General features: G+C 40.0%; 1 protein-coding gene and 1 long non-coding RNA gene across 2 annotated transcripts; both read left to right on the top strand.

Annotated features, from left to right (window-relative positions):
* Positions 1-5054: 5054 nt before the first annotated feature.
* LOC145086616 (NADH dehydrogenase [ubiquinone] 1 alpha subcomplex subunit 13-B-like) lies at positions 5055-6506 on the top strand. Its single transcript, XM_079024433.1, has 3 exons — positions 5055-5410; positions 6004-6075; positions 6156-6506. The coding sequence occupies exons 1-3, from the start codon at positions 5070-5072 to the stop codon at positions 6298-6300; spliced, it is 558 nt and encodes a 185-aa protein (XP_078880559.1). The 5' UTR covers positions 5055-5069; the 3' UTR covers positions 6301-6506.
* Positions 6507-16062: 9556 nt separating this feature from the next.
* Positions 16063-18848, top strand: LOC145086615 (uncharacterized). Its single transcript, XR_013700515.1, has 3 exons — positions 16063-16785; positions 17301-17401; positions 18666-18848. It is a non-coding gene; the product is annotated as an uncharacterized LOC145086615 (long non-coding RNA).
* Positions 18849-27173: the final 8325 nt, after the last annotated feature.

Below are 27173 nucleotides of genomic sequence, written 5' to 3'. Positions count from 1 at the left end.
GATGGTCAAGGCCGAGCATCAGAGGCCGCATGGTAAGCTGCAGCCTCTGGAGATTCCCATGTGGAAATGGGAGCAGATCACGATGGACTTCATTACGAAGTTGCCGAGGACGGCGAAGGGGTTCGATACTATTGTTGGATTAGTGTCTAAATCCATAACTATTTTGGTATGTACTTGACCCGATTGTGCATGGTCCTTTTGGGTTGCCTTCACCAAAGCAGCTTGATAGGATGATTTATGGAGAAAGAGGATTAATTATGATTTATTAATATATTATATGAATAATATATTAAAAGAGAAATCATATTGTTTAATTAATAATAGTCATTAATTAATAAGAATTAATTTTGTGGCTAAAAGACATTAATTAAATAAAGGGGACTAGAATTGTCAATTGTGTGATAGTTGAATATTGGGCTAATGGACTCCATATTAGAGGGGTGGATGAATTTTATGGGGAAACCCATTAGAAATCGTCCAAGGCCTCTAAGAAGGGAGTCTATGGGCTGCTTAGGGCCTAAGCAGTCAAATTAGGGTTTCCTTGTTTGATAAACCTAATAGCCTCACTATTTAAGGACCCCTAGAGCACCAAAAACGTGGCCAAGAGTTTCCTTAGGGTTTCTAGACGTTTTTGGGTGCTTCTCCTCTTCTCCTAAGTCATCCTCTTGCTCTTGGTGTTTGTGAGCCATTAGAGGTACTACACTTGTGGTACTTGCTTTCAAAGCTAAGGAGTTTCAAGGAACTAGTTGTTATTACTATATAATAACAAAAGTTATGTATTATATTCTTTTATGTGGATTTCGAAAATAGTAGTAGCATGCCAGGTTTCTTTTTGTGTTCATAAAGTTGTATAACTAATAGTGAAAACATAGATCCAACTCTAGGGTTGCATGCACACATATGATTGTTTGTATAAAACCCATCAACTATCTGGGTCATCGTGGATCGGTTGACCAAGAGTGCCCATTTCTTGGCCATACGGGAGAGTTCGTCGACTGAGAAATTGGCTGACATGTACGTCAACGAGATTGTCTCTCGCCATGGGGTTCCAGTCTCCATTGTTTCCGATCGAGATGTCAGGTTTACTTCCTATTTTTGGCAGAAGTTCCACGAGGAACTGGGTACACGGCTGCACTTTAGTACAATATTCCATCTGCAGACCGATGGACAGAGTGAGCGAACCATTCAGACCCTCAAATATATGATGAGGGCATGCGTCATTGACTTCGGTGGGAGTTGGGATTCCCACCTACCGCTTGTAGAGTTCGCCTACAACAACAACTATAATTCCAGTATTGGCGCCCTAACTTTTAAGCTATTATATGGTCGGAGATGTAGAACCCCAGTTTTTTAGGGTGAGGTTGGACACAAAGTGATGGGTCGGACGGAGGTAGTCTTGCAGACTACCGAAAAGATCCAGCAGACCAGACAGTGGCTGCAGACCGCTCATAGTCGGCAAAAGAGTTACGCTGATAGACGCCGATCAGGTTTGGAGTTTCAGGTGGGTAGCATGGTACTTCTGAAGGTCTCACCCTGGAAGGGTATGATCCGCTTTAGGAAGAGGGGAAAATTGGTTCCCCATTATATTGGGTCATTCAGGATCATTGCCAGGGTTGGCAAAGTGGCTTATAGGCTAGAGTTACCAGAGGAGCTCAGCCGAATTCATAGCACGTTCCATGTTTCGCAATTGCGAAAGTGCATTATGGACGAGGAGGCAGTAGTATCGTTGGATGATATTCAGGTCGATGAGCACTTGAATTACGTGGAGAGGCCTGTGGCCATCTTGGAGAGGAAGAAGAAGATTTTACGGAACAAAGAAATACCTTTGGTAAAGGTGCAGTAGGAACATCAGAAGGGATCTGAGTGGACATGGAAGCCGGAGGCGGAGATGCGCGACCATTACCCGACATTGTTTACTCCAGCGGACTTCGAGTGCGAAGTCTAGTTCAAGTGGGGGAGAATTGTAACGCCCCGATTCGCAGGTATTGATTTGAATGAAAATTTATTTGGTTTTAAGATCTACTCGACGAGTTGGTTGCCCTACTCGTCGCGTAGCAGCGGGGTGGGATCGCATGTTTAGTGGCCTACTCGTCGAGTCCATGAGGAAACTCGACGAGTAGGAGTTGGCAAAATAAACCCTATATCCCGGGGTTTTGCACCCTATTTAAGGAAGCATAAGCCTCCTTTGGCCTCTTTACAGTCCTTTGAGAGCTTAGAAACCCTAATTCGTGTGGTGCTTCATCCTTGTGTGACTTGGGCTTTAGGAAGGAGGTTTTTGGAAAAGAAGAGCTTGGAGGGCAAGAGGCTAGAAGCAAGGAGGGCGTGGGAATCAGAAATCTACCTCAGTTAACATCATTTGGAGGTATCAAGTCGTCACCTTTACTTCATTTTCCTTCTAGACCTCATTTGGTTGAGATTTAGGGTTTTTATGGTTTGATTGAGAAGATAGTGTGGGATATGAGCCAGATCTGAAGTTGTAACTTCAGATCTGGACCCTTCTTAAGTTCTAGAGTCATAAAGCTCCGAGTTTAGTCATGTATGAAGCCTCCTTGAGTATGAAACCCTCATTGTGAACTTGGATTTGACATTAGGAGCCTTTTTAAACATGCATGCACGTAAAGTTTGCAAAGCAGGCCTTAGAAGCCTGGATATGTGATTTGGAGCACTACATGGCTTAAAGGGGGGTCTGTATGGCTTAAGGACTGAAGGAACTCAGCGAGTCGCACGGTCGACTCGGCTAGTCATATGAAGATAGGCCTAGACCCAACGAGTTGGATGAACAACTCGGCGAGTCCGATGAAGATTGCCATATAACTCGACGAGTTGTATGAACAACTCGGCGAGTCGGTTGAGGTTTCCTCAATTCATGTATGTGTGTGTAACCGTCGAGATGCAAGAAAGAAACTCGACGAGTGGCCTTAGAGTTCGATCGTAAACCGAAGGAACTCAACAAGTCACTCCGTGACTCTGCTAGTGGGCGAGTACATCAAGGAACTCGACAAGTAGCTGAGGGTACTCGGCGAGTTAGGGTCAACATGGACTGTTGACCTTGACTGATGACTTTGACTTTGACCAGGGGTTGATTAGTTGACTTATGGGGTAACTTGAAAGGTTGAGAACTTATGGGTATGATTATATAATGGTAATAGGTGGTGGAGTTGTTGACAGTGATCTTAGAGTTGGAGTTCATCTACCGAGTCGACATCTACAAGGTGAGTTATCCTCACTATATCGATAGGGTCTACGACACCAAGGCCGACCCTTTAGTTGTTATTATTATGGTATGCTACATGTGGTTATGATCTGTTAGATCGGAATCAGGATAGACAGTATGTTTTGCTCTTATGATTCGTAGGTATTGGTATGTTAGTGACCTGCTAGGTCGGTGCTCTAGTTACGAGAGATTTCTATGTTTGATGATTAGTGAGATAGATATGTTTGATGTTTGTATATACCAGTATATGATTGTTATACGCACATGGTTATTGCTTGTTGGTTGGGTTGAGGCGGTCCTGATTTGTGATGAAGGCCAACATACCCTATGAGCAGTGCGAGGAGACTGTAGGCCCACGTGGCGGACCAGTCATGCCGAAGGCTCGGGATAGGATCAGATAGACTGTAGGCCCTGCAGGGCGGTCCAGTCAGGCCGATGACCTAGTATGCATGTTATTGATTGTCTGTTACTGACATGGTATTATCAGTGTGGTATTGGTATTTTGGGGGTAGCTCACTAAGCCCTCGGGCTTACAATTTTCAGTTTATTATTTGAGGTACTTCCGGAGATCATGGCAAGGCGAAGGCGTGACCGTACTGCTCCTCATCCTTTTGATCTAGTTATTGGGACACTCTGATGAATAATGATTTGAAAACATTTTGTAAAAAAATACTATTTGATTTTTAATTATGATTGGAAAAGTTTAAATTTGGCGTAAATTTTTGGATGTTACAAATACGACCCAAAAATTTCGTTTGAAAAATATTATAAAAACTATAATCATCCATAATTAATAAGAAATCAAGTGTCATGTGTCTCAAAATATCATATAAAATGTTGTATCAAAAACAAATGATAAAATATCAGAGCCTAAAACAATCCCAGGCTGAATACTGTGGTGTGTGTCATGCGATCACCCTGAGCTCTCCCCCTTGCTACCGGAAGTACCTGAAACCAAAACTGAAAACTGTAAGCACGAAGCTTAGTGAGCTCCCCCCAAACTACCACATACCATACAATAACACATAACACATATTGGGCCTTGCCCACTGCATCGGGCTCCTCCCGGCATCAAATCGAAGTCCGGCATAAATTGAGCCCTGCCTACTGCATCGGGCCCCACCCGGCATCGGACTGAAGTCCGAAATAACTTGGGCCCCACCCACTGCATCGGGCCCCACCCGGCGTCGGACTGAATTCCGATGTAAACTGAACATAACATAAACATAAATATATAACATAATCACATATATTGCATCGGGCTTGCCTGACATCGGACCGGAGTCCAAAACATATAACACATAACATAAACATGCATGAATCACATAGACATCAAGCATACATAACTACTTCTCGGGACCGCCCCGACATCAGATCGAAGTCCGGAAACATATAAACTGCATCGGGCTAACCCCCGCATCGGGCTTACCTCGGCATACTGCAACTACATAAACGGGTCGGTATTGGTGCCTTAGACGTGTTCCTACTGGAGGAAAAACTCACATCGTATGATTGACTGCTGAAAATCTGGGTGAGAAATCCCTGTCTGCTGCTCCGATGACTCTCCAGCTATAAATTCCATAAGGACACTTAGTCAAAAACTGATAACTATTCTTAAGGTAAAATGACCATTTTACCTCTGGTCAAAGTCAACGTCCTGGTCAAAGTCAACCTTCCAGGTTGACCAAACTCGCCGTGTCAGTTGAGATGTAAACAAACTGAAAAATTAATTATGATGGTAAGTCTATTTCCAATTATTTTTTTAGCAATACCCTTGTTAAATTGTTCCACAAAACTTAGATGCGCAGGTTAGCGAGGCTAGCGTTAACATGTGCGCAAGTTAGACGCGTCCTCCATGTACCTCCATGTCAAAACCGAAAACTTCTACTTCTCCTCTCTCTTTCCAATCTCCACTTCAACAGGTTCGTGTATTTTGGCAAAAGTTTGCAGAAAGAGAGGGCAAATCTGTGAGCAAAGAACGATGACAGAGGCCTTCATAAGGAACAAGCCAGGCATGGCGAGCGTCAAAGACATGCCACTTCTCCAAGACGGTCCTCCTCCCGGCGGTTTTGCGCCGGTCAGGTACGCACGGAGGATCCCGTCCAAAGGACCCAGCGCCGTCGCCATATTCCTCACTACTTTCGGCATTTTCTCTTGGGGTATGTATCAGGTCGGCAAGGGCAACAAAATCCGTAGGTAAGTATCTCGATTTCGACAAAACCCTTGTTCTTATTTTCAAGAATCTAGTAGCTAATTAAACTGTGATTAAAGGTAGGTAGTATTCTAATTGATGATCGAAAACTAAAATTGTATCGGATCTGTTACGAATTTCAGAACTGTAGTTGGATCATTTCTAGGTTTAGAAATTGGATAGATAATACAAGAGACGATGCTTATTACTTACAGAGCTACCTTTCATCTTTTCTTGGTGTTCACATTCAAAGATCGATATGAATATCTGGTTATTTACCAGAAAAAATGATGATTGCATATGACAAATACTAAGAATTGCAATTTTTTTTTTTTTTTTTTTTTTTTTTTTTTTTTTTTTTTTTTTTTTTTGTAACAAGAAATCATTGTAACTTCTGAGTCTTGAGGAATTGAAATCACGTGTTCTTGTTTTTGAATCCTAGTAGTCTCCAAGCAGATCATATCTCAAATGCCATTACAAGAAATTGCAAATTCCAAAGTTATTGTATGGAATCGTTTGGGGACATGTTATTTTGGTATGATGAAAATTAATAGCTACTACAATCATTATATAAATTGCATCCTTTTGATTCATTTAGGGCAATAAAGGAGGAAAAGTATGCTGCCCGAAGGGCAATTTTGCCAATGCTACAGGCAGAAGAGGATGAAAGGTAATCAAAGCAGAAATGGTCATCTCTTTTGTTGTTGTTGTTTTTGGTTAAAAATTGATTTTGATTGGTTTGTGATTTAGATTTGTGAAAGAATGGAGGAAATATTTAGAAGAAGAGGCGAGGATAATGAAAGATGTGCCAGGGTGGAAAGTTGGTGAGAGTGTTTATAACTCTGGAAGATGGATGCCTCCTGCAACCGGTGAACTTCGCCCTGAGGTCTGGTAATCAACCTAAAAATCATGCTCTTATCATAAGGGGAAATAAAATCCGATGTATTTGTGATTTTTTGTGCTACTTTTACCTATTAGGTCAAGTTTTGACCTTCTTTTGTTGTGACACCAGAAAGTTACTTGCTATATCAAGTGTATTGATAAGATAAATTGTTGGTGTTTTTTTTTCTCTTGTTTATTGAATTGTTATTATTATCTTGATGAGTAGTTGTTAAAAGGTTTGCAATTGTGTAGTGTGCAGCATCTTGTGTAGTGTTTGTTTGGTTGTGCTGTATTTTAAAACCGGCAAATTTTAGAAAAGCCTTTACATTTTCAGTCTTTTATCTGATGAATTTTATTTATTTAAAAAGCAATTATTTACAGACTAAAATTTAGAAAAGCCTTTACATTTCCCGTCTTAGTTTTTTTTTTTCATTTAAAAAACGATTATTTACAGACTAAAATTGGTTAGTATGGTACAAATATGGGTGTCAAAAATGCCCGGACCTAACTAAGCTGATCCAATCTGAAACTCAATAAGACAAATAGGGTTGGTTTTAAGAGGATCAGAAAGTCAAAATGGTTTAACCTGAAAAACCTGATATACATATAGTGTATGGTTTTGTGTATTTTATATGATTTATTTCGGGTTCGGGTTAACCCGAATAAAAATAATTAATTCATTCCAGAAACATTAAGGGTGCGTTGTGGAAAAATGGGCTGTTTTCCGGAAAATTTTTCCAAGAAAAATGAGAATTTTGAAAACGCGTTTAGTTCGTCTATTTTTCTAAATTTTTCACGGAAAATGAAAATTTTCCGTTTTCTAAAATTACAAAGAAGTTGGAAATTTTTGGAAAACTGATAATCATTGTTTTCCACATTTTTTTAATTCCAAAATTTTTCTAAAATATAAACACCCACTCCCACTCCATCCACCTTTACCTACCCTCACCTTAACACCTCCAACCCACCACACCCTTACCTACCCACACTCACTCTCAAGCCCACCCCTACCCCACAAACACACACACACACCCACACCCACAAACACATACACACACACACACACCCACCTCCACAAACACATACACCCCCACCCACAAACACACACACCAACTCCCACACACCCACAAACTCACACCCACCCCCACCCCACACCCACACACAACACCACTACCACAATCACCAACCTACCATCATCATCACCATCACCACCATCACCAGCACCATCACCGCTGCCATCACCACCACTGCCATAATTGCCGCCGCCACAACCACCACTTGTCATCACCACCACCGCCGCCACCCCGGTGCCACTGCCACCACCACCACTGCCGCCGCCACCCCGCTGCCACCACTGCCCCCTGCCACTACCCCCCCACCACCATCGTCCCCACACCCACCCTACCACCGCTACTGTTTTCTAAAAATGAAAACCGATAGAAAAATACACATCTAAACACGTTTTCTAATTTTCTAAAACTGAAAATGAAAAATGAATAAATTTTAACTAAACGCGTTTTCTAAATTTTCCAATGAAAACCGAAAACGGAAAACGAAAACTGAAAAGGGAAAACAAAAAACAGAAAATGAAAACTGCTTTTCCGTAACTAAATGCAACTTAAGGTTGCGTTTAGTTACGGAAAACCAATTTTCATTTTCCATTTTTTGTTTTCCCTTTTTGATTTTCGTTTTCCGTTTTCATTTTTCATTGAAAAATTTAGAAAACGCGTTTAGTTAAACTTATTCATTTTTTATTTTAAGTTTTAGAAAATTAAAAAACGTGTTTAGATGTGTATTTTTTTATCGGTTTTCATTTTTAGAAAACGGTAACGGTGGTAGGATGTGTGTGGGGGTGGTGACGGTAGCGGGTCGGCGGCGGTGGTGGTGATGACAGACGATGGTGGTGGCGGCGGCAATTGTGTGATGGCGGAGGCAGCGGTGGTGGTGGTGCTAGTGATGGGTTAGTGGTGGTGGTGGTGATGGTGATGGTAGGTCGGTGATTGTGGTGGTGGTGTTGGGTGGGTGGGGGTGCGAGTGTGTGTTTGTGGTGGTAGGTGTGAGTTTGTGTATGGGTGTGTGTCTGTGAGGGTGGGGGTGGGGGTAGGTGTGGATTTGTATGTGTGTGGGTGTGTGTGTGTCTGTGAGGGTGGGGTGGGGTAGGTGTGGGTTTGTGTGTTTGTGGGAGTGTGGGTGGGTATGTGTGTGAGTGTATTTGTGTGTGTGTGGGTGTGTTGGTGGGTATGTATGTGTGTGTGTTTATGGGTGGGTGTATGTATGTGTAGGTATGTATGTGTGTTTGTGGGTGAGTGTGTGTGTGGGGGTGGATATGTTTGTGTGTGTGTGTGGGTTGGTGTGTGTGTCTTTGTGTGCGAGTGTATGTGTGTGTGTGTGGGTGAGGGGTGTTAAGGTGGGGTAGGTAGAAATGGATGAGGTGGGAGTGGGTATATGTTTATATTTTAGAAAAATTTTGGAATTAGAAAAACGTGGAAAAGAATGATTATTAGTTTTCCAAAAATTTCCAACTTCTTTGTAATTTTAGAAAACGAAATTTTTTTATTTTCCGTGAAAAATTTAGAAAAATATACGAACTAAACGTGTTTTCAAAATTCTCATTTTTCTTGGAAAATATTTCCGGAAAACGGCTCATTTTTCCGTAACTAAACGCACCCTAAGTTTTCTATATAATATTCAACTTCTTGAGACTATATATTAACTGACGCAAATACGTTTTCTGTAGAACAAAAGTTTGACAATTTTTTTGTTGTCCTTGTTCGAAACTCTTGTTCGTTGTTATATGAAATATGTCAATGTGAACTGATGAGTGTTTCCATGGAGAAAAAGAATTTTTTTTATTACCAGCCAATGTATTTATTTATTGCTTAAATACAATCTATACTGATTTTCATACGCATAAACAAAAACAGAATAGTATTAGCTTCAACTTTTTTTTGTGTCCTAATATTAATTGTACTTTAATTAATTCTTGAGCACATGTATACTAGTATCGGTGTAGCCGAGCACCATAACTAATAGACACATGGAACCATGTTAGCAATGTAGATGTCACCAGATACTAAAAGGGTTTTGCAATATATTCAATAGAAAAATTAGCACGATCAACTTGTGTCATCTTTTTCCCTCGTAAATGTATGTATTGATATTTATAGAAATTAAATTGTCTCGTACTTTTTATATCTACAAATATTCCTATCCATTAATATTATATCTACAAATATTCCTATCCATTAATATTATGACACGTGTCATCATTCCAACATTCAATTTAATTTGATTTGATATATTCCAAATATATTCTAAATGAGATAGTTAAAAAAATATGGAATTGTGACACTTATAATAATATTAGTGGGTAAGAATATTTATAGGCATAAAATGTAGGAAACAATTTAGGCGGTGCTTTTAGAAAAGTCCAAAAGTTGTTTTAACTTTTCCAAAAAATTAGAAAAATCCAAAAGCTGTTTGGTAAGCGGTAAAGTACTTTTAAAAACAACTTTTACCAAAACACAAAAACTGACATTCGCAAAAGTCACACATCCGTGACTTTTTATGTCTTTTTGAACTTTTGAGGCTGGAAAAGCAAAAGGAATCCGAAACACTTTTTAAACATCTTATAAAAAAATCTTTTACAAAAAATCCTTTTACAAAAATGACTTTTCACATTGAAAATGAATCCCAAACGCCCCCCTTAATTTCTCTAATATTTAATATATACATATTAAAGCATAAGAAGTTAGGGAACACGTTAGGTGGTTAAGAATTTGTCCACAAGAATTTCCGAAACTTATAGTTTTTGTCCCTTATTATGTGGTTTTTTCAAATTTCACCATCCATTAAGAACAGGAAACTTTAGGTGGTTAGGAATTTAGCCACAATAGTCCGAAATTTATAGTTTTTGTCCCTTATTATGTGGCTTTTTCAAATTTCATCGTCCATTAACTTTGGACTAGCTGGCTTCAACTTTGAAGCTGTGGCTTGAGATTGCATTGTCATCGGCTTCTGAGAGTATCATAACATGCGTTTTTCTTTCGCTACTCCCAGTCACTTCCTGCATTGCCTCTGTATCTTAATTTTGAAGTTGTGGCCACCATCAGCCTAGGAGTTCTTCGACATCGCCGACATTATAGATCGATAACGACACTCGATTGTCTTTATCTTCCTCTGCATCTTCTCCGTATCTTGATTATGATTTCAATTCGAGATAAAGAATCAGTTAACAATGATGGAGTTCACCTTTCACCTTCGTCGGATTTTGGTTAGGAACATATTGCGGTTTGCAGGTTTGATTCCAATTCTCACACTCTACTGCGCCACTCTATCAAAGTCCAGGTCAACCATTTTCTTATATTGTTTTTATTTAGGGTTTTAAAGGGTGTTTTTCAATGGCTTACATTCTTTTTCTGTCTTTTTGCTTTTAGATTGAATTCTATGAAAAGTTGTTTGGGTGAAGAAACCATATACAAAAGTGTCATCTTCTACGATGAGTTTATGATGCATATTACATGTTTGATGAAATGCTTGAGAGAGAACTCAGCCCCATAATTATTATTTACAATTATTGAATTAGCAATCAATTGGTATTTCGATGGAAAGGCCACTTCACTTCAGATCAACAAAAGATTAGTTCACATTAGGTTCAAATGTTCAACTAAACCGAGGTATGCCCTACCTGATTTCCTGTTTGTAATTTTGATTTCCTTTAATTGGCGCTTCTTTTAGAATAAATCTAACTCGCTCCAGCTCTAGATTTCTTTAATTTTCATTGAACAAAACAAACTAATGGATAGTTCTGATGGACTTAAACAAGCCTCTCGCAGCTGGAATCTTTGCTTCCATGAAAACGTCAAAGAGTTTGGATTTTCTAGAAGTGAGGATGAGTAATGTGTGTATGTCAAAGCTAGTGGGAGTGTAGCTAAATTTCTATTTTTTATGTTGATGGCATACTCCTTATAGGAAACAATGCTCCAACTTTTCAAGAAGTGAACTCTTGGCTTAGAAAATGTTTCACTATAAAGGAGCTAAGTGAGGCAACGTACATTCTTGGAATAAGGATTTAAAGGGATAGACAAATAACATTTGTTAGGACTTAGCCATAGTACCTACTTGGATAAAACATTGAAACGGTTTAATGTGGAAAATTCCAAGAAAAGGGATTTAACCATGCATCATAATTTCAAGTTGAGCAAGGCTCAATGTCCCTATAATGATAAGGAAATAGATGCAATGAGTCGAGTCCCATATGCTTTGGCTATAGGATCGATCATGTATGTTGTGACTTGTACTCGCCCTGATGTGGTTAATGCTTTAAGCATGGTTAGCATATATCTGGGAAATCATAGCGCAACTCATTGGATAGCAGTGAAAAACATACTTAAGTACTTGCAAAAAACCAAAGATATGATCCTAGTTTTCAACAACAAATATGAACTTAAAGTGAGTGGTTATAGTGATGTCAACTTTCAAACGGATCGAGATAATAGTTTTTCGCAATCTGGATGGGTATTCCTATTGAAAAGTTCACAACAAGCAAGGTGGCAAAGGAAGGAAATTGGTTAAAGAGTTTCATTGGAGACCGTGGAATTTTTCCATCAATCTAGGAGCCCATGAAGATTTTCTGCGATAACGAGGGTGCGGTTGCTTTGACAAAAGAACCAAATGATCATGGAAGATCAATGCACATCAAAAGAAAATATCATTATCTCCAACATCAAGTTGAAGAGGGCAAGGTTGTGGTGAATCATGTATCATAAGAGAATAATCATGTTAATCCTCTCACAAAAGGGTTAAAGTGTAACAGCCTGGATTTCCAGGTATCTTTATTGTTTATGATTTTGGTGTTTTGAGAGGGGACTCGGCGAGTTGGAGCTCAGACTCGCCGAGTAGGGACGCGATTCTGGACGCGGGATTCGCCTGGACTCGGCGAGTCCAGGATATGGACTCGGCGAGTCCAGGATATGGACTCGGCGAGTCCGCTCTGTTTAATGAAACCCTAATTTCTCGGGTTTGGGACCTATTTAAAGGGCCTTATGGCCGTCATTTGTACCCAACAGTCCATAGAGTGAAACCCTAGAGTGCTTTAGCGATTTGAGGGAGAAAGGAAGCAATTCTTGACCATTGTGTGTTGTTTAGCAAAGAAGAAGGAGGTTCTAGCCAAGAGGAGGCAAAGGAGGTTGCTATTCTGTGGATTTAAAGCTTAGATCTTCGATCTAAAGGTATGATTTCGGCTCATCTTCTGTTTTGTGAAGTATATTTGGATTTAGGGTTTCTTGTGGCCTTTGTTGGGTTGATTTGATGGCCAAATAGTCCCTTGCTAGTGATGAGGCTTTGGATCTGGATCCAAAGAGGTCCAGAGAGCCTCATTCATTAAGCTTTATGAAGAACAATGGAGGTTATGACCTTGAGTGGTGATATTTGTTGATAATTCTTCATATATGGACATTTAGAGGTTGTATGTACACCAAGTTTGGGGCTTTACGTGGTGAATCAGTCTAGGAAGGCCAGATCTATGAATTGATGGAACAGATCTGACCTTAGGAGCGATTTTGAGTGATTGCATGGCATGAACTCACCGAGTCAGATGAGCAGACTCGACGAGTAGCTTGAAGATTGCCTGGGTTCGGCCAGTGATTGGTCCAGTCGAGTCATGGGTTGACTCAGTGAGTCAGGGCGAGTTAGGGAAGGGTGGTCAAGTGGAATGAGTCGAGCTGGGACTCGCTGAGTTGTTCTTGAGACTCGGCGAGTTGAGTCGGGGTGGCCCCGCGATTCTTCCAGGTGGAACTCGTCGAGTCAGGGGGAGTACTCGACGTGTAAGAAGGGAATCCTAGAGAGTTGGTGAAAACGTCTAGACTCGCCGAGTTGCCCTTGTGCACTCGCCGAGTCCGGTCAAAGTTGACCGTTGACCAGAGTTGACCTATGTTGACTTCTTAGGGATAGTCAACCTTAGAGATAAAAAGTGTTAATTAGAGACATATGATGTTATAGGAGGATTATAGCTCGGAGGATCGGGCACGAGGGATTTCAGGATTTGTGAGTCATCGAGATACGCGAGGTGAGTCTTCTCACTATACTTTACCTTGAGTAGGTAACCAGAGTTATGTGACAGAGTATTGTATGTTATGTATGCTATATGTTGTACTGCATTATTTCTATGTGATTATGCTGTGCATGTCTACAGAGTTGGAACCGGAAGGTTCCTAGAGTTAGAACCTGAGGGTTCACAGAGTTTGGGTGCACAGACCCATAGAGTTATAGCCTCGAGTAGCTAATATGTGTTTTATGTGTGGTATTTTGGGGAACTCACTAAGCTTCGTGCTTACAGTGTTAGTGTTGTTGTTTCAGGTACTAGCGATGACCGTGGGAAGGCGCCGGCTTGATCCGTACACACGCATGGGATTTTGTTATACTTGTGATCTTGGGATTTTGTATAATGTGAATTGAGATCTAAACTTGATGTTTTTATGAAAAGTTAATGGGAAATGCTTTTATAAATTGAGAAAAATTATTTTGAAATTTACGGTGTTACATAAAGAATATCAAGCACTTTGAACTTGCTGAGAGCATTGGATTAAGAGAAGATATTTAGTTTTAGTTGTTAGTTGATAGTTCTAAAAAAACGTAATAGTAATAAATTGTAATTGTTTTTGGTGATTAAATACTGGAGAGTTATTTATGAGTTTGACTACCATTTTCAATTGTTTATTTTTGTGTTTCACTTTGCATGTTTTACTTCCTGAATATTAATTTATTCGAAATACCACAATCGCTCATACTTTTGGGAGTAAGTATTGATTTAAGACTGTCGTGGAATATTTGTAGATTCTACATGGTGATAGAATATTTCATGGGGATTGATGCAATATTCATGAGTACTTAGAAATAGGGATTTTGAGTATTGGTTAAACTTGTTCTTAGATATAACTTCATGGATTCTATCACGAGTAAGTTTAAGATGATAATATCTTCTGTTCTTAAAAATAGAGATATATAAGTTATACTTTGCAAGTTTGTTATGCATTGGTTTTGCATCAACGCATCCGTAACTGGATGTCATAAAATGTAATTTCATGTATGACATGATGAGTAAAGTTTATGATTATATATTCAAATTTTATTCATTCTTTTGCCTGTTAAGAAAAAAGCGATATCTTTAGGCCCCTCGGTGATTTGATGGTGGTATTATAGTGTTGGGCCCAACCTCGACTAAGTTGATGTGTTTAATTTGTAGTCTTGTAGTCTAATGACGTTATCATAAATCAGGAAGTCGAGAAATAGAATCTTGGACCATGAGATTGATTCATATCCATGTCTCGTTTCCATATGATATCTTGAAGAATATAGGAATAGATGATCACTTATATTAGGGCTAACGTCTAAGTTAATCAGAGTTTGACAGTGGCTTTGGAAATCACTATTTACTGGTTATTCAAAGACTATACTTGCAATTGTAGTTGACGACTTATCCAAGTGGGAGATTGTTGGATTAAAGTGTCTAAGGTCTTAACTAAATTAATATAATCTTAGTGAATAAAATTAAGTCCATTTGGGTTGCCCTCATAACTAGAAAAAAGACAGGTTTAATATTAAGAGAGAGATAAAATGGTTTGTTAATATATTATATGATTAATATATTAATTAGAAATAGTTAGTAATTAATTAAGAATTAATCAGACTTACTTGGAAATTAGCTTTGGATTAATTAGATGTAACATCCCTAAAATAGTGATAAAAAATTTCATTTTTTAAATTCATTAATTCCATACATCATATGTCTTAGATATAATCATGATATAAATTATCCGAAACACCAGAGTAACAGTAAGCATAAGTGCATAAACATAAAGGGGGTGTTTTGCCATCACGTCAGGCCCTTCCATTTTGTACCAGAAGTACCTAAAACCATAATCATAAACTGTAAGCACAAAGCTTAGTGAGCTTCCCCAAAATACCACATACATTATATACATAAAAAAATATAACAACATGTGGATGCAAATGTCGCTTTCCGCCATGCTAGTCAAAAGTTGGAGATATCCAACTGGCTAGAAGGCATGTTGGAGATACTTTATGTATTGGCCTCGAGGTCACTCAGGAAATCACGCAGAAGATCGTTCAGATCAAGGAAAGGTTAAAGGCCACACACCTATAGTAAAAGTCCAATGAAACTCCCATAGAGAGCTGGAGTTAGTAGGGAACGTGAAGACCAAATGAAACACAAGTACCTACAACTGTTCAATGGTGATACCTCCACTAGTGGAACGAAATAGTTGTAGGAACGAGATAATTTCGGGACGAAATTCCTTTAACGGGGAGGTAATGTGACATCCCGAAAATTTAGGGTTGAATCTGTAAACGGTCAGGTCACCGCAAACCTTTTCGTTTCTCGATTGATCGAACTTCAACACATATTATAGTACAAATATCTGTAAAAGTCAGAAAAATCGGACGTTTCAGACCAATTAGACGCGAAATTTTAAACGCAAATTCCCGAAGTTCTACAACTCGAAAAATATATCGGTTCGGGTTTTTAGAATCCTTGAATTAAAATATATCAATCGGTGCTATCGGAAAATTTTCATGACGTCGAGAATTGGACTCACGAATCGAGATCCGTTTTTAAGACTTAATGAGATATTTGCTTTTGGTAAAAAAAAAAAAAGAAGAAGAATATCAAAATAATCAGCTTATTACTATTGACGTCTCTCTCTTTTTGGACTTTATAAGAAGTCAAACCTCTTCTTCATTAGGATGTGTAGGAAATTGCTTTCCTCTGGACCAAACATTTGTCAGCTTAAATTGATAAAAGAATAAACATCACCAACTAAAGGTCGAGCGCCATCCATTCAACTTCATTTTCCAAATTTCATAAGATACGTGAATTGCAACCATAAGACCACCATAGTAAACACCAACCACTGCCTCCACCGTATGATGTCTCGTTTTCCTTTGTTTCACCACCACAAAACAAACACCACCGAGAGTGGTGTTGCTGTGGTGACCACCGAGAGGCACCACCACCTCTATCCCCACTCTTTTATGTTCTGTTGATCGGAGAAAACCCCAAAACGCCCTTAAATCCATCGGTTTGCTTCCCTCTCACCCATTCTCGCAAAACAGCAGGAGAAACGGAGGCAGCAGGAGGCTGCCACCGCAATCAACCAACCGCCATCACGTCTCCGTTACTATGAAGCACCGCCGTCGTCAGCTGCTGCTTCCTTTTGACCCCCTTGTCGAACTCGTCGGAGCAGCAAGAGAACAAAGTAGTTGGATCTACAGTCGACAGCCACCCATCCCACTTGCTGCCACCGCTCACCTGCAGCTGCTGATAAGTGCCAGCCTCCCATATCTCTCCAAATCATCTTTCCCGTCAAACGGAAGCTAAAACAAGGCGGGAAGAGGCCGCCGGAGCTCCGCCACTCACCTACATCCCCGCTCACTGCCACCGCCGCCATCCTTCGACGCCATCTCCGCCAGGATGCCTCCGGTAAGTCATCTCCATCCTCGCCATTTCGTTCCCATGACCCACTGTCGAGCATACAGCCGAGAACTAAGAGACCCAACGAGCGGGTCTCGTTCCAGTTCATGTACCTGTAGCGAGAGAAAGAAGACGACACTGTGTAAACTTTTATTCAGTTCGTTTAAAAATAGACCCTGAAGATGTATCAAGTTACCAGTCAGACCCCCGTCTTCCAAACTTGAATTCAAAATAAATAGAATGACTCCTCCCATGTAATTTCCTTACAAACTGAATCCAAACTCCTAAACTGTCATTAAAATAATCAGGAACAGCCCCTTTCCTCGAAATTTTTAGCAAGATGGGTACAAAACTGTAACTTAGGCTGAGAATATGCACTTTCAGCCCCTGTTTTTGAAATAATTTACGAGATCAGTCCCTTGTTGAAAACTTTTAGCAAGATTAAACCCTAGAATTTAATTGTTTTAATAAAAAACCACTCCATACCTACTAATTAATATCAAAACTACCCTCTTGGTTATTAGGTAAAATTAAATAGAACCGGTGATTCGTTTTAAGAGCATGGACCGTCACAAAACGACCTTCGCAACAAATTTCACCCTCGAGACTCATTCACGCTTCAAGGGTGAGTGTTACGGCCCCTTTTTGTGTTTTATTATTTTGGGGGGGAATACATGTGAAATATATATAAATATATTTTCCGGTTATGAAATATGTTTATAAACATGCTAAATATATATATCGGTTATGGAATACGCATATAAATAAATATATCTAGTTTTAATACTTATTATTGTCAAAATAATGTATTATAAACCGATTTCTTTACAATATACATGCGTTTAAAAATATTTAGTCATGTGCATAACTTATTTTACTTACATCAAGCATGTACAAACATATTTATTAGTTATATATGTACAAATTATAACAATTATATCTTGGAAATCATTCATCCATGTGAGGAAACATTTTATCTATTTAAGCGAGTGACATACATTTTTACGGATTTATCGAACTTATTCAGCTTTTATAGTGAAACTTTACCGTATAACCTAGTTAATGGCTTCTATAGTGAGACAGTATTCATTACCTAAGTTTAACCACTTAGTATTCCCATTTAACTATAACCGTTAATCCTCGGAGCGAGATACATATGTATAGATCTATACGGGTTGACACCCCCACCTGCGGTTGCTAGCTACAACCTCGACTGATCAATCGAAGCGGGTGAATATTTATCTTTGGTATAACTACGACGTCTAATGAAGCGTTGTGCAAGGATTATAACTGGTCACATAGCTCGGTTATAGGACTCACTATAGGCATTAACCAGACTCTTTAACTAGAAACCACGGATTCGGTTTCTCTGTGTATCAAGCATTTTAAGTATGGATTTACTTGTGGTTTAACTCTTTATCAAGCATTTTAAGTATGGGTTTACTTATGGTTTAACTCTTTATCAAGCATTTTAAGTATGGGTTTACTTATGGTTTAACTCTTTATCAAGCATTTTAAGTATGGGTTTACTTATGGTTTAACTCTTTATCAAGCATTTTAAGTATGGGTTTACTTATGGTTTAACTCTTTATCAAGCATTTTAAGTATGAATTTACTTATGGTTTAACTCTTTACCAAGCATTTCAAGTATGGATTTACCTATGGTTTATCTATTTATCAAGCATTTAAAGTATGGATATACTTATGATTTATCTCTTTAACAAATATTCCAAGTATAGATATATTTGTGATTTAACTCTTTATCAAACATGGTTTTAACCACAAAAGAAATACTTTCTAGACTTATAAAGTATCATTACTGCGGTTAGCAGAAAACCTGTAACTCTCACCAACCTTTGTGTTGACCCTCAAATCACATGTATTCTCAGGAGATCAGTAAACCAGCGTTTAACAGAAGATTTGTTCATGGATTTTCAGGCAATCTAGTCTTATTTAGTTTTTGTTATGTCGACCTACTTGTTAAGGTGAATTTATGAACCTATTAATATATGTATGAAACTTGTATTTGAACTTTAAATTTGAGTGTAACTGCTATGTTGTTATTGTTATAACTTGTGATGTATATTCAATTTGCTTGGGATCCATGAACTAAGTCGCACAGCCCGGCGTATTCCGCCGCCTTGGCCGGGGGTGTGACACTATGCACAACCTAATTAGTCAAACCAGATAAACCCTTAGCTCTTCCTCCAAACTAGGTGACTGACCAAAACTCAACCCAAGCCAAAAGTCAACGGTCAATGTCAACGGTCAATGTTGACTTTTGTTAGCCGCCACGTCGTGGGCCTCCAGTAACAGTGCGTCGTGATTTTCCCCACCGCCACGCCGTGAAGACCTATATCCACATCGTGGGCACTGGGTTCTTAACAACTTAATGGGTTAAGTTGCTTTCTTCGATCCTAAGAGCTCCAAAGCTCGTATCTGGTCTGAAAACAGTTCTATAAGATAAAGTTTCCAACTTTATCCGTTAAGACCACCCAAAAGGTTAAAATCTCAAACCCTAGGTTTCAAATAGGCTAAATAAGACATGACTTCCCCTATTAAGCACTTATTCTGAAAAAGTCCATAGTTCATTTACTCGAGATCAGATTCTATTATCGATACCAACACAAAATTTGGTGATTTATATACATGCATGTCTTGAATCCATAATGAGTCAAAAATAAGGATTTTTCGATGGAAATCTCATGTATGGCTCAAAACCCAACTAGAAACCAGATCCAAACCAACAATCATGTCAAATGTCCCATATATTCATAAAGTTGCAAGCTTTATGAGATCCCATCACTCCAACCCAAAAAACATGAATATTTAGGGACAAAACATAAGATCTAGCAACCTATCATAATAAAAATCGAGTCTTGGACACTTACAAAAGGTCCAGAAGAGTGCCAACACAAAAGATGAGGACTATCTTGTTGAATCTTAGCTAACTTCTTCTTCTTTCTTCCTTCAATGGCTAACGTACACCAAACGGGCTCAAAATAAGAGAGGAAGGAATTTTGGGTTTCTCATATCACAAAGAGGCCGATGGAGTTTGAGTGTGAGCAAACCCTAGCCTCTCCACTCCTTTAAATAGGGAGCAAAACTTGGAAAATAGGGTTTGACAATTGCCAACTGCCACACCGTTGCAGCTTAAGTGAAATACATGGACTAAGCTAGTCGTGACACGTCGTGGCACCTCACCACCATGCCGTGTCAAACCTAAAAATGCCAAAATTGAAAATAATATAAAGTACCTAGGGATTTAGTTGTTACAACTCTCCCCCACTAGAATCAGACTTCGTCCTCAAATCCGTCTCCGAAAATAACTTGGGGTAATACTCTTTCATCTCGTCCTCTGTCTCCCACATCTACTTAGAACCCCTCCGATGTTGCCACCGCACGTTTACCTAGTTCACCATTTTGTTGCACATAATCTTTGTGTTTCTTTCGAGAATTGTAATCAGTCTTTCTACATAATTTAGGAGCTCATCAACTTGAATGTTGTCCAAAGGAATCATTGTAGAATCATCGGCTAAACACTTCCGCAACTGAGAGACATGGAAAGGGTTATGCATCTAACTGAGCTCATCAGGAAACTCTAATCGGTATGGAGGAACTTGAGATCATAACGACGTCAGTCAACATAACTCTTATGTCAACTTTATGTGATCCACAACCAGTTATGCACCTATTGTATCAACTTGGTGGTCTTGAGCACTACTTCAGTACTCCCCATGACCCGATGCCCAACCTTGCCCGAACAAACCGGGGTCCTACACTTCCTTCCATACAACATCTTGAAAGGTGGTCCATCAATACTGGCATGATAACTGTTTTTGTAGAAGAACTTGGCCAGTGGAAGATAAGTATCCCAACTTTCACCAAAATCTAGCACAGACACCCTAATCATATCTTCGAGCGTTTGAATTATCTACTCATTTTGTCCATCGGTCTGGGGGTGGTATGTTGTAATAAAATGCAGCTGAGTACCCTACTCTTCATGAAACTTTCTCGAAAACTGGAGGTGAAACGAACAGTCGATCCGAAACCACCAAAAATGGCACCCCATGCCGAACCACCACCTCCCGAATGTAAATGTCAGCTAACTTCTCGACTAATATACTCTCGGCACTCGGAATGAAATGAGCACCCATGTTAAATCTAACAACAATGACCCATATATAATCCACCCCACATGCTTGTTGGATTAGGTGTCTAAGCCCATAACTATAATTGGTATGTACTTGACCCGATAGTAGCATGGTCCTTTTGGGTTGCCTTCACCGGAGCAATTTGATAGGATGGACTTTTGAGAAAGAGGTTATTTGTGATTTTTTAATATATTATAAGTATAATATATTAATTGAGAAATTATATTATTTAATTAGTATTGATCAAGAACTAATTTGGAATTAATTTAGTGATCAAAAGAGACTGATTAAATTTACGGGGACTGATTAGGTAAATCAGTAATACTTATAGTTTAGGCTAATGATCCATGGTTGATTAGGAATAGGCTAAACCTATATGATAGTCCATAAAGGTTTAACCCAAAGGGCCTAAGAAATATGAAGGTTCATGGTGAATTAGGGTTTGCAAGGAAGAAACCCGAGGCTTTGCCACACTATAAAAGCAACCCCCTAGTCACTAAAATCGCCCCCCCATGCATTCTAAAGTAGAGCCATAACCGATTTGGTGTTACCTAGCCTCTCTCTCATAAGCCTCCTCTTGAATTTGGTGTTTGTGACACATTAGAGGCATCACATTTGAGGTGCTAAAGATTTTGAAGGCCAAGAACTACAAGCTACATTAATAGGTATTCATATAACTTTGTTTTATGTTGTATATCTCCAATTGTATGCTAGCTAGGGTGTATGCTTTGGAAAATGAAATTGCATGTATAATTAGAGAAAACTTTGATCCAAAGCATCTAGAGTTGTATGTGCACCATAGGAGTGTTATAGTACTCAAAACCCAACAGTGGTATCAGAGCCTAGGATTGTTTTCTATTATATTGATGCATTGGTAATTTTTCAAAAAAAGAAAAATCATTTTTTTGGAATCTGACTGGTGACCATGGCGTGGTCAATGTTACCACGATGTGGTGACTGTTCAGTGGACGATTTTTTCAGTTTTTTGGCCAAGTTTTGGATTAGAATCATTACCACAAACTGTTTTGACTATTAAAAATTGTTTTTGTGATAAGATAATGATTTCCATCATCCAAAATTAAAAAGACAATTATCAAATTTTAAGATAATGTTTTGATTATATGATAATTTGATTATTTGTATAGTTTGATTAGAATTATCTTGCAATAAGAATTAAATTAGGTCAAATTGGTAAATGATAAGTTATATGATAATTGTATTAGTTTATATTTTGATCTAAGTGTTTCTTGAAGAGATTCATAACTTGTCCTCAAGTTATGAAATATGAAAAGTCTCATTCATGAAACTTTAAACTCTTCAAGTTATGGAATTTTAAAGGCCTTGAAGAGTTCATAACTTGACCTCAAGTTATGGAACTTGGAAAGTCTCATTTATGTTACATAAATTCTAAAAATCAGGAGGTTTTGAAGAGTTTCAAAACCTGCCCTCAAGCTTTGAAATTTAAAGAGTCATATTTATGAAACTTTAATTCCAAACCCTAGAATTTTAAAAGTTTAAAAGTCAACCCTATACTATTATAATATTAAAGTTTAATACTTATATATATATATATATATATATGTATGTATGTATGTATGTATGTATGTATGTATGTATAAGACAAGTCAGTCTTACCATTAGTAGGCCTCATTCACTAAGCCGGTCTATAAGTGGGGTATAAGGAAATTGCCAATAAAATGGCGATTGAATGGTTGTCCAATCTCACCCACCGCTTCCTTGACTGGTGGAGGGTCGTTAGCCGAACGGGTAGCATATGACATTAATCCTCATTAATAAGTATAATGATATTATAAAGTAACTAAACTTTTATAAAGTCCCAATATTAGTTACTTTAGGAAAAATGTGAAAATGATGCTATTCCATGAAATTGCACTTTGCACCTTGTTATGTCGTTAGTGGAGCGTGTGTGGTTAACCGACACACTAATTTGGGACTAACAAGGGTGGAAAAGGGTAACTTGATGTTAATCATGGATCAATGGAGCGTGTGTGGTTAACTGGCACATTGATTAGGTGATAAGTAACATTAAGATTACCAAGCACATTTACATGGTTATTCACACCTTGTTTACGATCCTCGGTATTGTAACGACCGAAAAATACAACCAATTTTAAATTTTTCAAAAACAGCTCGATTCCATTAAATCTTTACAAAAAGGTTTTCAATACAAAACGTTTAACGTATTCCCAGAATCACATTACTACAAAATCATGAGGAGCGGTACGATCACGCCTTCGCCTTGCCACGATCTCCTGAAGAACCTGAAAAACATAAAGCCACAACTGTAAGCCCGAAAGCTTAGTGAGATATCCCCAAAATACCAACCACTTATACCATACACGCATAACATGCCACAACATATCTGATCACTGAACAACCATGCACTTCGGGTCTACTGTGTGACTAGTCCACCGCACCGGCCTACAGTCCACCTGGTCCACCCTCTAAGTCTATCCACATACATCGAGTCTACAGTGTGATTGGTCTGCCCGCTCCCGGGTCTTCAATCCACCTGGTCCACTCTCTGAGTCTACAGTATGACTGGTCCGCCCGCACCGGGCCTTCAGTCGGCCTGGTCCACTCTTCGAGCCTCGGCACGTCTGGTCCGCCCTCTTGGGGCCTACAGCCTATCCGGACCGCTCGCTGGGCCTTCGAAACAACCGGTCCGCCCTGGGTATCTTGGCCTACAACACAACGCAGGAACCGCCTCAACCCAACTCCAGTCCAAACAACCATGTGCACATATACATACAAGCATATAGCAATTCACAGTCAATAAGCAGATCAAACAGATCACATAACATATCATCATCCTAACCAGGATACCGACCTAACAGGTCACTAGCATAGCATCTCCCTATCTCTCAGGATACCGATCTCAATCAGGTCTCTAACATATACCATCCTAACTACCAGGATGCAATCATATCACAGCAATAACATAACAACAAGTACCCGGATCTCAATCCGATAAAGGGCCGGCCTTGGTGCCTTAGACCCTGTTGTTATAGTGAGGATAACTCACCTTGATACTGTCGACTGAACAGATAACCCAAGGTGCTCCGATCACTGATACGATCTCCACCACTGGACAACCACCAAGGCTCTGAACTCAAAACAATAACCAACAATTACCAAAATGCCCCTGGAAACCACTGGTCAACCCTTGGTCAAAGACAAGGTCAAAGTCAACCCCTGACTGACTCTACTCGCCGAGTCAACCCGATGACTCGCCGAGTCCTCATACTCAGAACTTCCCTCAATCCGCGACCTAACTCGCCGAGTCACCCCAAGACTCGTCGAGTCCAACAACTTTGAGTCCACTCGCCCACAACTCACCGAGTCATCCCCTTGACTCGCCGATTCTCGACTCAACTAGAAAATATTGGGACTCTTCGACAAGACTCGCCGAGTCCAAGAACAGACTCACCGAGTCTAAGGCTATCTTCAACCTACTCGCCGAGTTGTTCATACAACTCGCCGAGTTGTTCATACAACTCGCCGAGTTCCAGGCCATCTTCATCCAACTCGCCGAGTTGTTCTTCCAACTTGTCGAGTTCCATCCTATCTTCAAGAAACTCGTCGAGTCTACCCATGTGACTCGCCGTGTACCACCGGTCTGAATCCATACAGAAGCGCTCCAGGCCATGCAATTGATCCAAAACATAGATCTAGCCTCCTACAACCCATCCATCACGTAAAGTGTCAAACTTTACGTGAATCCAAAGAGATCTAGGCCTTTTACACTTTAGGGCTAGGGTTTGGGACATGGTAGCTTCACTACACACTCAAACACAGGGACTTTCAGGCATTCCAACCCTTCCCCATTTCAGATCTGAGGTAGCAACCTCAGATCTAACCTCTAAACTCCAAAACACCAAAAGATATGATCTCTAACACCCCCAAAATGAGGAATCTAGACAATAGCAGCTCAAACAATGGAATGATACCTCAAAAGGAAGCTCCAAGAGAAGATTATCCCAAATCCTTGCAAAGCCCTTTGATCCAAGTCTCTTCTTCTTTAAGATCTCTTCAACAACCACTTCTCCACGATCGAATTTGCTCAACAATGGGGTTTCTCCACGAAATTAGGGTTTCTGGAACTCAAGGGATGATAAGGAGGCTGGGGAGGAAACATAATGTTATTTATATAGGGCTCAACCCCGAGAATTAGGGTTTTCTCCACTCAGCGCCTAATCGCCGAGTCCATCTTACTGACTCGCCGAGTCGGCTACTTAACACGCGACCAAGTCGCGACTCTACTCGCCGAGTCCACCCATGGACTCGCCGAGTCGCTCTTTCCCAATTTACTCTTTTAGCCCTTCAACTCTACTCTTGATATTTCGGGATGTTACAATTCTCCCCCACTTAAATTAGGCTTCATCCTCGAAGCCTACGGCAACACAACTCTTAGAAATACTCCTGTCATGCACCACCTGGCATTAATCCAACCAGGTTTCTCAAAACACAACCATAGAACCAGAAACTCGTTTTCTCCTTCCTTACGGTGTCCTGACCACCGTCTCGAGCCGGGTACCGGCTGTACCCTCTGATAATCACACTCAACAACCGAGAATTACCCATGATGCATCACTGCTCCAAATCTCAACAATCACCCGACCCATATGGGCTAGAAAACCGTGAACCATCGAATCCCCGATCCGAATCCCACTCTATCCATTCCATGATGACGGAAAGACCCATTCTTCAATCTCAGAGAAACTCCCACGAGTTCTCCTCTTGCAATCACATACACATGCTGAACTAACTCTAGCACCCTCCGGTTGGGAAAGCCCGATACACTGATGATATCCTCAAACATCCCCCAGGATGAACCACTAATACATACCCGATACCCTGATCAGAATCACACTGAGAGCCCAAGACTCTCTCCTTGCATCCCTTCCGAGCCTCTTGGCTCTACACCTGCGGAATTCCCTTCGCGACCTCAGCAGACATCCCAAACCGGATGAGCTTCTATTCCACTGCCGCAAACACGCTGCTCAATATCCATACTCGAATTACTCTAATCATAACTCTGTTCTGCCGCTTTCACTTCTGTGAACTTACACCCTCTCTCGGAGTTACACACCTCTCTCTTTTCCTTTACCAAGGAATCCACTTGGCCACATTGACACTCCGACAAGTGTCACGGTGCTCGCCCAACGCTACACCACCCTTTTATAGCGTATCCACTATCCATCCAACACACATACTCTGACTCTCATCGTAGGGACTCTCAAGCCCATGCACTATCTCAACTAATCAAGATCACTACCCTGGGCTAGACCTTCTAATACAATCACACTGCAACATACACAATCCATATCCTCGAACCGATCCAACAATACCTGCAGAGTCTTCAGCATGACTGGACCGCCTCACCAGGCCTTCATCCAATCTGGACCCCTCTCAGAACCTTCAGCCAATCTGGACCGCTCTCAGTGCCTTCAGTTTGGCTGGACCGTTCTCCGAGCCTTCGACCTGACTGGTACGCCTACCGGCCTTCAGTCTATCTGGACCGCTCAACTAGCATTCATCATTCCGAGCTATCACTCCCGGAAATCCTCCTATGCGTACTGTTCTAGCCCTTTAAGGGTTCCGAACTCTGTCTCAATCGTACATGCTCGATCCCGGCCTGCTCCCAGGCCCTCCACAATCAAATGCCCTAGGTCTGTATCCCGCCCCGCATGCCCAACACTTGCTCCTATCAGCCTATACTCTGGGCTGACAGAACACTACTGAATCCCAACAGCTAAGCACCCTCAAATACTCATCGATCTCCCGGAGAATTCTTCAATTCTCCCCCTGTTGGGCTGAAGTTTTATTTGATGTTGCGTCTTTTGGGCTCGTTAGTTTAGCCTTGTATTCTCCGGTTTGGGCCTGTCCAATCGAGAGACTTTTATGTATTGTATATAAGTTAAATGCTTGCATGCATATTAGGTTAAGATTGCAGAGATTATCGATATAGCGATTTATCCAGAGTACAACATTTTTCTTTAATCGTTCTTGTAATCTTCTAATCCTCTACAGTTGATGTTCTTAATCGAGCTCTTCTGAGGATTTTATTTAATCATTCGACACGTTTGATTCAAGCTGTTTTGTTCTTATCATTGCGTTCTTGTTACTTTATATTCATATACTTGTTCAAGATCTAATCGATCTTCATAGATTAAAAGTTGTTTTAATCCCATCAATTGGTATTAGAGCAGGAGGCTGTGT

Source organism: Lactuca serriola, chromosome 2 (genome assembly GCF_051521515.1).
Source record: "Lactuca serriola cultivar US96UC23 chromosome 2, Lser_US96UC23_V15, whole genome shotgun sequence".
In the NCBI taxonomy this organism is placed as follows: domain Eukaryota; kingdom Viridiplantae; phylum Streptophyta; class Magnoliopsida; order Asterales; family Asteraceae; genus Lactuca; species Lactuca serriola.
The sequence above is the reverse complement of the archived record's forward strand: the minus strand, read 5'-3'. Positions and strand labels throughout refer to the sequence as shown.

Bases quoted from the DNA above. Each gene is read 5' to 3' on its own strand.
- LOC145086616 (XM_079024433.1), top strand. From the start codon at position 5,070: ATGTACCTCCATGTCAAAACCGAAAACTTCTACTTCTCCTCTCTCTTT. The intron at 5,411-6,003 runs GTAAGTATCTCG...TGATTCATTTAG, and splicing joins AAGGGCAACAAAATCCGTAG to GGCAATAAAGGAGGAAAAGT. The intron at 6,076-6,155 runs GTAATCAAAGCA...TTTGTGATTTAG, and splicing joins CAGGCAGAAGAGGATGAAAG to ATTTGTGAAAGAATGGAGGA.